At 39.8% G+C, this 14,948-nt stretch overlaps 1 protein-coding gene across 4 annotated transcripts in view; it reads left to right on the top strand.

Moving 5' to 3' along the window:
• The first annotated feature begins 12,957 nt into the window (after nucleotides 1-12,957).
• LOC128614866 (uncharacterized) overlaps nucleotides 12,958-14,948 on the top strand; it is a 125,907-nt gene continuing 123,916 nt past the window's right edge. For all 4 annotated transcript variants that reach the window (XM_053636515.1, XM_053636512.1, XM_053636514.1 and 1 more), the window contains exon 1: nucleotides 12,958-13,372. In XM_053636515.1, coding sequence (XP_053492490.1) covers nucleotides 13,334-13,372 — 39 coding nt within the window. In that variant the 5' untranslated portion in view covers nucleotides 12,958-13,333. The remainder of the gene's footprint in view (nucleotides 13,373-14,948) is intronic.

Genomic DNA, 14,948 nt, shown 5'->3' with positions numbered 1-14,948 from the left:
GCAACACGATCTCAGCCAAGGCGATGGCTTCTATTTATTCGCCTCTCTGATCTGCTTGTCTTGAAAAAATTACTGCAGGACTGATCTCGACAATTAGTGCATAGTGAGCATGTAACTCTTTGTCTAGGGATGGTAATCAAATACCAAGGTTGTATAGTCTAGGACTGCTTAAAGATCTTTAAGATTGCTTGGTGGCCAGATAATCAGGCAGGGACATCACATCATGTTCTTCTTCTTGATACACCTCATAACTGGAAACAGTCAAATCTGTCTGAAAGGTCCAAAATTGTAGCATATATTTTATACATGGCCAAAATGGACCTTTATTACATACACTATATGGCCAATATTATGAATAGTATGAGTATATCGCTATATTTTGGAATGTGGCTGTGGGGATTTGTGCTCATTCAGGCCCAAGAGCATTAGTGAAGTGAGGTATTGATGGGGTTGAGGTCAGGGCCCTGTGTAGGCCACTTGAGTTCTTCCACTCCAACCTTGGCACACCATGTTGCTATGGACCTCAATTTGTACACAGGGGCAATGCCATGCTGGAACATCTTTGGCCCTTTAGTTGTAGTTGTTGGAAGTCTTGAAGCTACAGCATACATTGATACTCTGCACAACTGTTTGCTTCCAACTTTGTGACAACAGTTTGGGGAAGGCCTACATGTGGGTGTGATGGTCAGGTGTCCACATACTTTTGACCATATAGTGTATATCCAAATTACTATTAACGTTTTAGTGCTCTTGCTGCTTTAGGTTTTGTGTATTTTCTGTATTTTCAATAGAAACTATTTTGAACTATTTTATTTTAGCCAAAGAGCTTGTTCTTGTTACCTGGCTTAGTAGGTATGTTAGAGCAGGAGAAATGATCAAATTATGCTGTCCTTCCAGGACTGGAGTTGATGACCCTGCTGTAAAGTGACGCATAGGAATAAAAAAATGTCTGCTATGAAAAAGATAACCACTGAATATTTACTTATGCTTATGTTACATAGGCAGCACTTTAAACTACAGATACTTACAATACTTAAAAATACAAATTAATACATGAATAATTGATTGCCAAACTCTACCTAGTTCTGACTCAGTTGGTTTCCCAAAGTCTGTACAAAGTTTTGAACCTCTAAGTCTAATTATTAGATGGTCTTTATCTACCATTCTCATTTACTACTCATGCTCTCTGTAATTGGCTTCACAATTTACTCATTTCCAGCGTTCTCATTTAAGCTCCTTCTTTCACCCCGTGATCTCAGCTGTTTCTTAGAATTTCAAAGCTGTAATGCGTAAAGACCCACATCTTCTTGTACAGAGGATTTTAAAATCTTTGCAACCTGGAGCCCTGTAAATTAAATTTCACATACCCCCTCAGTATAGCTTTTCTAAACATTACAAATCCAAATATTAGGCTGATTATTTACATTGTGTATGATTACTTGGGTATTTATTGGAACCGTGGAACGTTTTATCTCTCAACTTTCCACAAACAGAACACATTAGGTAGGTCCAAGTGACATTTTTTATAGTACTACTTGTTTCGAGTTATTAAGAAGATCATGAAGCACCTGGCTAAGTTTCATGGACCCTTGTTCTAGTCCATTTTGTATTGTGTCCCTTGGTTTGACCCCTGTGTGTGGTTTATATTTGCTATGTCTGTTCCTTGACTCTGACTGTGGACTTCGCCAGTGTTACATGAAAAACTTGATAAAACTCTGCATTTGGGTCCACACATGTCTCCAGAGTCCTCCTTGATACTATTATGATAAAAACAGCATGAGAGATGTGAGCTAAGCTGGGAACTTGAGCACATGGGTCAAGTATTCATCACAGAATGCTCTAGGAGAATGAGACCTTCTTTAAATCTCTAAAAGCCTCGATTTAATGCCGTTACAAAGCACATTATTATGAGCCATAATGTATGTAAAGTCTCTCATGGTTAGGCGCTTAGTTAGTGAGACCAGCAATTTATAACAAGGTATTTCTAAAGGAAAACAAAAGGAGCAACTTTGAAAAAATCGTTAAATTTTTCATTTTCTTTTGAATAGGCGTATTTGATGGCTTTGGTGTCTTTGCTGTTTGTTGTTACCATGTAGGAGTGGTGGCTGGTGGTTTTTAAAATAGGGAAAGCATTTATCTCTCTCTCTCTCTCTATCTATCTATATAAAAATGATATAACACTATTATAAATGCTATCATAAACGTAACACGAACAATTAATGTGCTCATTTTCTCATTCTAATACGTTATTGCTCATTCACAGGGATTTCAAATCTAAGATTACTGATAAACACAGGCAAGTGATTTTACTGTGTCAAGACAGCTGAAAAGACCTTTTTTGCTTCCTGAATTTTGTATTAAAATCTTGGGTCTGCCCTCTTGTTTCATTTTCTGTCTCTCCTCATAATTATGAGCATCAAAACACTTTTCTCAAATCAGGTCAACACTAGCAGTGTCTGCCATTTTGTCCCCAAAAGCAGCTAAGCTGCTAGCTGAAAAAGGCAGCTAGCTAGCTAGACATACAAACAACAAATTTCAGAAATTAATGCAAATAATCAAACAGAGCTTTCTACAGGCTCCAGGCGATTACAACCAGCACAGATATGTTTAAGTTTGACATGTCAGTCATATTCATTCCCGATTTATTGATTGGCAGCTTGTTTTGAGGTTCCGCCACTTTGAGAGGTCTACCAATCATCATAAGGAGAAACCGTACATTCAAGCAGAACAAATGAAAAGCGCACTGTCCAATGAACATTGGGAAGTTTATTTACTCCATTCACTCCCAGTGAAGCCATGCATCCAGGTGGGACTCAAAAGAATACTTTAAAAGCCTTTTTTGTGTTTGTGTCAGTGTTTGTTAGCTGTGTGTTGGGGGCTTCAAAGGAGATTGTGCTGTCTGCTGAAAAGAGTTTGAGTTTAATGAATAAACAGTGTGATATTGCAGTGAGATCATTTGATTCGCCAAAATATTCCATTCCACCAAGACTGATGAATAATATAGACACTTTGGTAAACATTTCATTGCCGCATTTTAATGAAATTTTAGGGGAAGCTGGGTTTCTTGTGTGGTCTTAAAGCAATCGCATGTGCCATGTAGATAATGAATATAAATAGAATGGTCCAAAAATAATCAATATGTAATGTTAACTACACTATCTTAAACTTCCCCTTTGTTTGCATCTAGTTTTTTTAGAACCAAACTGTACAAGACATAGTGCTGCTAAATATAGCTAGAACTAAACTGCAAAAAAACAAACAAACAAAAAAACAACACAAATTGCTACAATATGATATAATGCATGCATGCTGAAAGCCTGTAGAGATGTGTTGGTCTGCCTGTACAGAAGTTAATGAGTTCCACTCCTTTCCACATCTCTGATTCTCTGCTTGAGATAAGATCCAGACACTTCAAAGGAGATGATAGGGTGCTATAATGAAGAATTATAAACCTAAGCTGCCTGCTGATAACCTATCTACCATTTATTTCATTATTGCTTACATGGTCACCATTTGCCTTTAAAGAAAATCCTCAGTACACACATGACTCTAAAGAGAGAATGGCTAAGCTAGCTGACCTTTTTGAAAGGTTAAGTCTTGTTTTGCTTCGTGGCCTTTCTTGGTCCCTTTGCCCCAGGAACAGATGAACTCTTTGTTTACAATTTGCCAGACAAATAGAAAGAGAGGGAAAAAGCTCTGGGCAGGTTTTAAACACTCCAGGTTTCATCAGCCTATTCAGCAACTAGATTGCAATGCTAGGCATCTCTCTCCCTTTTTGTACCTCTTTTTTTTCTTTTTTTCCAATAACAACCATCACAAAGTTTGGTGCCGGTATGTAACTGCTAATTTATCCTCTCAATGTATGATATCCTGTCATCTCCTCATTTGTCTTTGAGTGTTTCTAATCAGAGATAATCCCAGTCAAATCCTTTGATTGTGTGTTTGGACGCGATCCATCTCTAAAGAAGCAATTTAATGGGGTCTGTGGCACATGGTGTTGAGTCATTTATCTAGTGAAATGACTAGAGATGCTTGTTTTCATAAGAGAGCTCTTCATGAAAAGAAGCGAGACTTGCCATTTAATTAGCCGAGGGGAAGGCCTGACTTACTCCTTGATCAAGCATATTGCAGGAGATATGAAGAATTTTCCACTGACATGCTCTCTGTCCTTCTCTCCTTCTTTGGAAGAGCTCGCATGCTATCTTTACTCTAACAAGGTGCACCGGTTCCAGCACTCACATTTTAAAAGCTTCAAACCTGACAGGCTGCTCTTACATCACGGCTGATTACATGAGCGGAGTGAGGTGTGTTGCTAGGCTGCACACATTCCATGGATGGCACGATACAGATGTTGCTCCATTTTTTGCCTGTCATCTGATTGATCTCTAACTTGTTTCTGTGCACGACTTTTAAATTGAGGGAATAAGCAACCTCTCTATCCAAAATGCCAAAAGTATTTAGTTTGACAGGATAATCTCCCATCATGCATACATTGAAAAGTAGTTTCCCCAAAAAATAAAAAATAAATCAACAAGCATACAACTTGCTTTCTGTTAGCTTTTGAAGGCCAGGAGGAGTTTTGTTAAATACTGTTACATGTAATTCTGTCTTATGGAATTTGTTGTATTGTAACATTTGGGAGCCAGAAGCGGTTAGATGTAAGTATATCATTAGTTAGACATTTCCAGTAGTCATGGTGATGTTTCAGTGCTTTGGTCAAAAGACAAACAGATAAGGATGTCACGTCCAAAATAGGCAGGTTTGAAAAGCTTAGAAAAGAAAATATTAAATATTAATATTGATTCTATTATTGTGCACTTACTTGATGTAATCTTCTGCTGTAAAAAAATAACCGGTAGTGTTCTTGATTTCATGCAAACATCGAGAATACCTGATTTGGTGACATGAAAAATAAATCAGGAGAAAGAGTGAGAAGGAAATTACAGGGGACTGTAAACTTTCAGTTCTTTTATACTTTGAATCAACTTCTCAGCTGTATAAATGAGATTTAAAAAAAAAAAAAAAGTAATGTCCTTTCATTCTGTAAGTCACTCGGGATAAATGTCTGCCAAATGCCGTAAACATAAATGTAAATCTCTCACAGCTCCAGTGTCTGCAGTTTGAACTAGGGCTCAGGTTACTCTCTGTGTAGAGTTCAACATTAAGCCTGTGTACATCCGCCAGCTTTTCTGGTTTCCTCCCACTTCCCCAAAACATGCCAGTGTTGGACGGATTACGCTATGGTTTATGGAAGTATGTTTCACCTTTCATCTGGAGTAAGCTCTCACCTATTCTAGTTTTCTGTTCACTGATTAATATCCATTACATAATTTATTAAAAATAATTAATTATGTTTGTTTTTAGGGCATACGGTGGCTTAGAGGTTAGCACGTTCACCTCACACCTCCAGGATTGGGGGTTCGATTCCCGCCGCTGCCTTGTGTGTGCGGAGTTTGCATGTTCTCCCCGTGCTGCGGGGGTTTCCTCCGGGTACTCCGGTTTCCTCCTCCAGTCCAAAGACATGCATGGTAGGCTGATTGGCATGTCCAAAGTGTCTGTAGTGTATGAATGGGTGTGTGATTGTGTATGTGATTGTGTGCCCTGTGATGGATTGGCAGCCTATCCAGGGTGTACCCCACCTTGTGCCCCATGCTCCCGGGATAGGCTGCAGGTTCCCTGTGACCCTGTAGGATAAGCGGTATAGAAGATGGATGGATGATTGATTTTTAGGTACCATGCAAATGTTATAAAAATACTTTTATACAAAATTAATCTAATTTTACATTTTCAAGATTCGCTGGAAAAGAATGTCCCCTTTTCACAATCCTCTGTCAAGTCCCATTAAAAACAAATAAACATGCAGATTAAATAAAATGCCTTATTTCCACCGACTAGAACAGTATGATACATATCCTATATGATTTCCTGATAGGGTGAGAGGGTATTGCTCAGTTGCGGACTGCTCATTCTACACCTGTCCACCTAAATCAAATTTCAGCTCATGTTTTGGGAGATGCAATCTGCCACATAACCTTGAAATTGGACGAGAGGCACCATCACTCAAATCCTAATGTTTACACACACACACACACACACACACACTTACTTAATATATATATATATATATATATACACACACACATACATACATACATATATACATACACACACAGTGCCCTCCACTAATATTGGCACCCTTGGTAAATATTGGCAAAGAAGGCTGTGAAAAATTGTCTTATTTTTTTAACCTTTTGATCTTTCATTTAAAAAAAGTCACAAAAATACTCTGCTCTCATTTATATCAATCAATTGCAAACACAACACAGGTTTATCTAAAAAAAATATCTTTGTTAAATATAGGTGTGCTACAATTATTGGCAACCCTATTAATTCATATGAGAAAAATATATTCACAAATTATACCCCATATTATATTCCCATTGATATTTTACTTTTTTTTGTACACCCGGGTGACTAGGAAAAGGAAATTGAGGTAACACATAGGCCAAATTGCCTTAGTCATGGGTAAGACCAAGGAATATAGCTGTGATGTGTGGGTGTTGAGCTTCACAAAATGGGAAGTGGCTATAAGAAAATAGCACAAGCATTGAAAATGCCCATTTCCATCATCAGGGCAATAATTAAAAAGTTCCATTCAACTGTTATGAATCAACCTGGAATTGGCCGTGTGTCTATATTGTCTCAATGCACTGTGAAGAGGATGGTTCAAGTGGTCAAAAAGTCTCCATGGATCACAGCTGGAGAAAGAAAGTCTCCAAAACTACAATCCGAAGTCACCTACATCACCACAGGTTGTTTGGAAGGGTTTCTAGAAAAAAGCCTCTACTCTCATCCAAAAACAAACTCAAGCGTCTTCAGTTTGCCAGACACTACTGGAACTTCAAATGGGATCGGGTTCTATGGTCAGATGAAACCAAAATAGAGCTTTTTGGCAATTAACACCAGAGGTGGTTTTGGAGCACACAGAGAGGTAGCCATATGGAAAAGTACCTCATGCCCACGGTTAAATATGGTGGTGGCTCTTTAATGTTTCGAGTCTGTTTTTCTGCCAGAGGACCTGGACATTTTGTTAGGATACATGGCATCATGGACTCTATAAAATATCAACAGATATTAAAGGAAAACCTGACTGCCTCTGCCAGAAAGCTTAAAATGGTCCATGGTTGGATCTTCCAGCAGGACAATGATCCAAAACATACATCAAAATCAAGATAAAATGGTTTAGATAGAAAATCCATAGAAAACCTGTGGGGTGAACTAAATAGGAGAGTCTACCAGCGTGGACCTCAAAATTTGAAGGATATGGAGAGATTCTGTATGGAGAATGGTCTCAGATCCCTTGCCATGTATTCTCCAACCTCATCACGCGTTATAGGAGAAGACTCACAGCTGTTATCTTGGCAAAGGGAGGTAGCACAAAGTATTGACTAAAAGGGTGCCAATAATTGTTCCATCCAACCATCCTCAACCGCTTATCTGTTATCGGGTCACGGGGGCAGCAGCTCCAGCAGGGGAACCCAAACTTCCCTTTCCCAAAACACATTAACCAGCTCTGACTGGGGGATCCCAAGGTGTTCCCAGGCCAGTGTGGAGATATAATCTCTCCACCTGGTCCTGGGTCTTCCCCGAGGTCTTCTCCCAGCTGGACATGCCTGGAACACCTCCCTAGGGAGGCGCCCAGGGGGCATCCTTACCAGGTGCCTGAACCACCTCAACTGGCTCCTTCCAACGCAAAAGAGCAGCGGCTCTACTCCGAGTTCCTCTTGGATAACCGAGCTTCTCACCCTATCTCTAAGGGAGAGGCCAGCTACCCTCCTGAGAAAACCCATTTCGGCCGCTTGTATCCGCGATCTAGGTCTTTCGGTCACTACCCAGTAGGAACGAAGATTGCCCGGTAGATCAAGAGCTTTGCCTTCCGGCTCAGCTCTCTTTTCGTCACAATGGTGCGGTAAAGTGATTGCAATACTGCTCCCGCTGCTCCGACTCTCCGGGAACCATCACCTTACCGTGGTGGAGAGGTTTGTGTGTCCCTACAAACCTGAGGGCTGTGTTGTCTGGAGCCTTGTGCTCCTGGTCGGGTCTCTCAAGGCAAAGTGGTCTCAGGGGAGGGGCCAGATTAAGAATGGTTCAAAGACACCCTCATGAAGAAAACAAAGGGAGGAGGAGTTACCCTGCCCGGAGGAAGCCTGGGGCCCCCGACTACGAGCACCTGGTGGCTGGGTTTGCCACGGAGCCCAGCCAGGCAAAGCCCGAAAAAGCAACGTGGCACCTGCCTCTCCATCCTATGGGCCCACCACTCGTGGGGTGAAATGTGGGGGTCGGGTGCGCTGCTACATTGGTGGCAGTGAAGGTCAGGGGCCAATAATTGTTGCATACCTATTTTTTTTTTTTATAAACCTGTGTTTTGTTTGCAATTGTTTGATATCCATGAGAGCAGAGAATAATGAAAAAAAAAAACTATTAACAAAAGATCAAATGGTTAAACAATTAAGACAATTTTTCACAGCCTTCTTTGCTCATATTTAGCAAGGGTGCCAATATTAGTGGAGGGCATTGTAAAAACATATTTTACATAACAGATGTTTACATATAGTCCACAAGACACAATAATAACTGTTCTTCAGAAAAATCCTCCAGGTCCTGCACATTCTTTGCTTTTCCAGCATCTTCTGCATATTTGACCCCTTTCCATCAGCGGCTATATGACGTTTGAGATCCATCTTTTCACACTGAGGACGATTGAGGGACTCGCACACGACTAGTACAAAAAGGTGCAAACATTCACTGATGCTCAAGAAGGTAACACACTACATTAAGAGTCAGAGGGATGTAAACATTTGAACAGGATGATTGGTGTAATTTGTTCTTTCATTTATTTCTTTATTTATTTCTTCATTCATCATTTCTTTCATTTCATTTATTTCTTTCATTTAGTACTGCCCTTCAGAAGCTACACAAGATATTAACATGTTTCCCAGAATACAAAATAATAAGAATTCGCTCCAATCATCAAGTTCAAGAGTTAAGGGCAGTTACACTCCCCTGGCTGTTAATGTATCGTATGTAATGTAATGAATTGAATATAAGGCAATAAAATGATTTGAATAGAGAAAAGTAGCCAACCCCATTAAAGACTGCAGTAAAGTGTTAATAAAAAATGATTTGCATGTTTAGAATTGCATCAAAAAGACAGGTAATTAAGATGACCCAGTCACTATTAATGCTTTCAGGCAGAGGCACGGACTTTCATACCTTTCATACTCTACTTTCATAGAGTCATAAGGGGCATCCACTTAACACTTCAAGTAACTCAAATAAGTCAACTTCATCAAAGTTCAATTTCTTACCATGACTACCTTGGCAACTATTGAATTCATGAAAAATAGTGCTATTTAATAGCAATAATAAACAAGCCCTCAACTATGCCCATGCCTAATGGCTCTCCAAAATGAGGCAAAGGTGAATTTCACTGTAAGTAGAAATAATGAGCTTGTCTCACTGATTGAGCAGAGGGACTTTTTCAGGAATTTATGATTTGTCCACATATCCTTTATTGTTGTTTTTTTTTTCAGGTTTGTTAAGGCATTGATTTTCAGCACATTGCTAGCCTGCAATAATTGTCAAACCTACTGTAAAATACACAAGACCTTTTGTTAGACATGCGTAAACTGCCCCTCAGAGCATTACATTACTCACAAGCTTTCAGCCCTCTGTGAGGTAGGCAAAGAGGCCCTGTAGCTCCATTGATCCTCTGTCATATCACAGCAAACCAGTGACTAGATTTCCCATACTACACAGGGGCCTACAAACATGGCCGCCATGAACTGCAATTCCCAGAACACTCACACACACAGAGCACTCTCACTCATTCTAATCACACACACCTGTATCCAATCTCACACACACTCACAACCACAGTTTATAAGAGACTGTCCTAACACTATGACTTTGTGAAGTATTACGTGAGTTTTTCCGTATACCAAGTTTGTTATAGGTTCATGTGTTATTGTTTTGATCTCGTTCTCACCCTCGTTCTTGATTCTGGTTTTGCCTCATTTATGCCTACAACATGCAAGCAGGTGAGCATCACACCGGGATCTCTATGCCAGCCTTCGATTCTGTGCGTTTTCCCCAGTGGTACCCCCTGGAAGTACCAGCTTCCTTCATTGGCTTTGAGGTATATAAGTTTATATATATATATATATATATATATATATATATAAGGTTATATACTCCAATGCCAGTTTTATTTTTCAACGGAGGACCCCAAGCCCAGAGAGGAGCAGTGGCTGGGATTCATGCTGTCTCAACTCACTGGCCCAGCTCGCAGTTGGGCTGAGTTCCTGAATTCTAGGGGGGCCGGTGAGCTTAGCCATGTAATCCAGTTGGTTAAACTTTTAGTTCAGGTGTTCGGATGTCCAGGGCACAAACCTGACCTTGAAAAAATGTTAGGAAGGCCCAATCTAAAGGATGAACCCTCTCAGAATTTCACCTCATATTATGAGAGGGAGCTGGCCGACAGGAGGGTCTCTACAGCTCAGCTTCAGCCCCCGGCTGACAGGGCAGTGATGGTGGTGACACAGACTTGCAAGGCTGAGGGCTACTGTAAAGAAGCCCAGCTACAATGTCCCACATGCAGGAAACTTTGTATCCATGGATCATATTTCTGCTCTCAGGGATATTTCAAGAGCAGCTCGAGACCTACAAGGTGGTCTCACCTGCCAAGCTCCAGCCGGAGGTCAACGTGGTGACCTCGGCTCCAGAGCTCCAACCTGAGACCCATGAGATGGTCTCACCTGCAGAGCTACAGCCAGAAGTCAACGTGGCGACCTCGGCTCCAGAGCTCCAACCTGAGACCCATGAGATGGTCTCACCTGCCGAGCTCCAGCCGGAGGTCAATGTGGCAACCTCGGTTCCAGAGCTCCAGCTCAAGACCTACGAGGTCTCATCTCCAGAGCCCCAGCATAAAGTCGAGTTCCTCCTAGAGGTCAACGAGGTGACCTCCCAAGTCATGTTCACATCAAGCCCAGTTCCTGTCCCAGTAGCTAATTCACCTACACAAGGAGAGTAGGAGAACATGCAAAATCCTGCACATATATTAGCTGGAAAACAGGAGAAAACCTTGGGCCCTTGATGTGAGGTGAGAGCGCTTAGCTAGCTAACAAGTACCAATATTTCTGCCAGTATTCCTTCACTGGAATATATCACTCTTTCAGTCACTTTCAGTAACTGTTTATTCTGGTCAGGGTCATGCAGGATCCAGAGCCTATCCCAGGAACACCCTGGAGGGGACAATTGCAGGGCACTATGAACACACACATTCACACCTAGGGGCAAGTTAGCATAACCCATTCACCTACTGGCTTGTTTTAGGAAGGTGAGAGGCAACTGGAAAACCTAGAGGAAACCCATGTGGACACAAGGACAGCATGTACACACACAGTAATCCAAGCTCAGGATTGAACTTGGGACCCTGTAGCTGTGAGGCAGCAATGCTACCCTCTGCACTATTGTACACACTGGAAAAGTTGTTTAGCCAATTCCTCATTCCTAATTATGTATATTGGTTGGCCCTTAAAAGGTCCTGATATCCATAGTTTGCTGTTATATGCTAAACTACCTTTGATATTCAGCTGCTTTGGCAGCTATCTCCCTATCTATAATATTTTTACTGTAGTAAGTGGAGGAGAGTAAGCCTGAGTAGTGCCCTTGCCACCAAGACAATCAAATATGCCTTTTAAGGGTTGTAAATAGAGTTAGAGATTTATGTAACCCTTTATGGAGCTGACTGATATGGCAGTTTGTATGTTGCTGAAAATATTAGTAGGTACAATCATGTACTCTCTTGAAATTGGTAGGGAAATGTTACTACCATCCATAGCCAAATCAACACCCATGGAGTTGTTGTTGTTGTTGTTGTAGTAGTAGTAGTTGATATTTGTGATGCCCTAGCAACACATCTAGTGTGAATTCCTGCTGTATGCCCAGTATTCCTGGGATAGACTCTGGATTCAACATTACCCTGATCAAGATCAGGTGAAAGTGAATGGATAAGCTAAATAACTAGCTTAACCCACAGGTCATGTAACTAAAACTTTACCGTTCCGAGGTTCTTACTGTACTATTTTGAATCAAAAAGCCATTGAGCCAATTTCATGAGATCTGAAATTGTGTTTATGGTATGTAGCGCTCCCCAAATATATATTTTTTAAAGGAGTATTGACAAAAGCTCTGGATGTGAATTTAGTGATGTAACAAATTGGACCAAATCGAGTAATCTGTAATCTGACTCAGCTATCCAGTAAAAGTAGGCCATTTAAAATCATGATTTTGAGTGCATGGTTACATGAAGGAAAGGAAACGTGCCCTTGCGCAATTGCGCACGTGCCCTTGAGTCACATCAAAGCCCCCCCCCCCCTTTTTTGTGGGGAATTCACTGACAGAGTTAGGTTAGGCAGCACATATACCAGCAAAAATGATATCCTGACCAGGTTTTGTTTTCATACCAATATTGATATGTGGAGGAAGGTCACATGGTCTGAATACACACTCTGGTAAACTTCTCACCATATGAAATGATACTAGTGCATTAAAACCTCTTACAGTTCAGAGGTTTAAGTAAAACATCTTACTTAATTTCAGGATTTTTTACCCCAGGGAATTTTTTTTTATGTGTTTAGGTTAATACAGTTTCAGCTTAATCAAACAGGAAGACTATAATGTCTAGGAAACTAAAGAATGTTATTACAGTATCTAACTGTGTGAGCAATGTAATTAAAAAATTACAGCATTTATTAAATGATAGTGAAACAATTTACTGCCATCATTCTGTGGCTCTGCTTTTACCAGCTTGGAAACTTGCCAAGCCCCATCCTGTTGATGACTTCAGACTGACTTGGGTAGGCAGATGTTTTTCTCAACATGCACACAGAATGACTCAGTCCTTGCTACAGTCACTTCCTGTGTGGGAACTACGGAGATAAAAAAAAGAGGAGATCCGATTGGTTCCCTGTTTGCCTGTTTCCTGAAATACAAAACACAGTGAGACATACATGCTGGAAAAGTCTGTTAGTTAAGAACAACAGATCCCTGCATGTGTGTGTGTGTGTGTGCGTGTGTGTGTGCTTGGCATGTTTGTCTGCTGTACAGCTGTCAACCTACAGTACAGAACAGTATCCTGCATCAGTTCTAGACCTGTTTATGAGAACATCTGCCCACAAGAAGAGAGAGGGGGATAGAGGACAGGAAATGGTAAAGTGAGAGCACTGAAACATGCTTGAAAGAGTTCAAGAAGATGTCAAAGCAATGATGGATGATGGCTGTGCAGATACCTGTGAAGTTCTCATCGCAGGTAAGTTATGAATGACTGTCAGTACAGCTTTAGTTGTTATAATCAACATGGGATGAAGCCATAGCAATTATTTGGTGAAATCATGAAATCAGTGGTTTTTTTTCTCTTTTTGTTTTTTTGTGGTCTGGTCCATGTCGAAGTTTGACAAAGTGTTTACTCTAGGCTGTGTAAATTCTGGATCAGTGTATCCAGCTTGAGCTACAGTAGAGTAATCAGTCTCATTCAGTTGAATTGTACATATTATTAAGACACACACACACACACACACACACACATTTGTCTTATTATCCTTATAAGGACCTTCCACTGACATAATTAGTAATGCAGCTAATTATGCTACTCCTAAATCTAACCCTGACCTTAACTCTTGTAAACCTTATGGCAAAGAAAGAAAGAAAGAAAGAAACAAGCAAACAAAAACCCACAGTTTCCCAAATCTGGTCAATATGGCAAAAATTATGGGATATCACATAACTATTGTTGCTGTCAATAAACTTTACCCAAGAAACTACAGCCAAGAAAATACTAAGACAAGGTCAGTTGATTGTCCATTAAACAACAATCACAACACCAACAACGATAATAATAAATTGATAGCCAATACAATCTGTGATGTCTTGAGTTAATAAAGCAGTGCATTTAAGTATATAATCTTAATATTTAATTACACTTTTCACATTAATTAAGATCTTATATTAGCAAGTCAACTAAATTTCTTCTGCTTTTGAAATGGGTTTTAAAGAAAGCCCATCTGTTGAAAGAACATATTTAAATGTAGCGATATCCCTAACCATTTAACCCCCCCCCGAATTTAACCACCAGTGCTAGTGGTGTAATTCTGACCAATGTACTGTATTAAGATTTTACATGTCTTCCTGCTTAAATAAATTTTCCATTTTCTTTCTTTCAATGTTCTAGGTTCTCTATAATATTCTCCAACCGACATAATGGTGCAAAATATAAAATGCTTACTCTTTCCACATAGAACTTGGTTTAAATCTCATCTCAGTTCTGATTCAAATAGTTTTCATTAATAGAAGCTCATACAGCTTAGACAGCTTTGGAAGTGGGAAATGGAATGAAATGAAAATCAGTGTGAACATCATTAATGAATATTCATTAAAGCTATAAGCTTAGTGTAATTGCATTTGCCTGTCTGAGCCTACTCTCACAAACCCAATGAAAACATATCAATCACAAATCAAATCAAATTTTCAATCATTATGGCTGCTAAACATAGTAATGAGAGTAATAATTAAGAGAAATATCCAAGGCAGAATAAGCTTTGTGCAAAAAGATAATAATTGCCTCCAGAGTGATGAGTGTCGATGTAATAAATGTAATGTTATGTTCATTGTTGTTCAACAGTTCTGTAAATTAAAAGCAAATGTTATTCTCTCATGTTAAGTAGACAAGATGCCACTAATCATATGAGATTTGAACTATCAGAAAAAGGACAAGTGTCTGTGGCATAATATTTATTATGAATAATTATAATTAAATATGAATAATAGATTTCCATTAATACTTCAGTCACTACAGTCCATTTATAGTTATGTACAAGAGTGAGAAATGA

This window comes from Ictalurus furcatus, chromosome 11 (genome assembly GCF_023375685.1).
Source record: "Ictalurus furcatus strain D&B chromosome 11, Billie_1.0, whole genome shotgun sequence".
Taxonomy (NCBI): Eukaryota; Metazoa; Chordata; class Actinopteri; order Siluriformes; family Ictaluridae; genus Ictalurus; species Ictalurus furcatus.
This window is presented reverse-complemented; position numbering and strand designations above follow the sequence as displayed.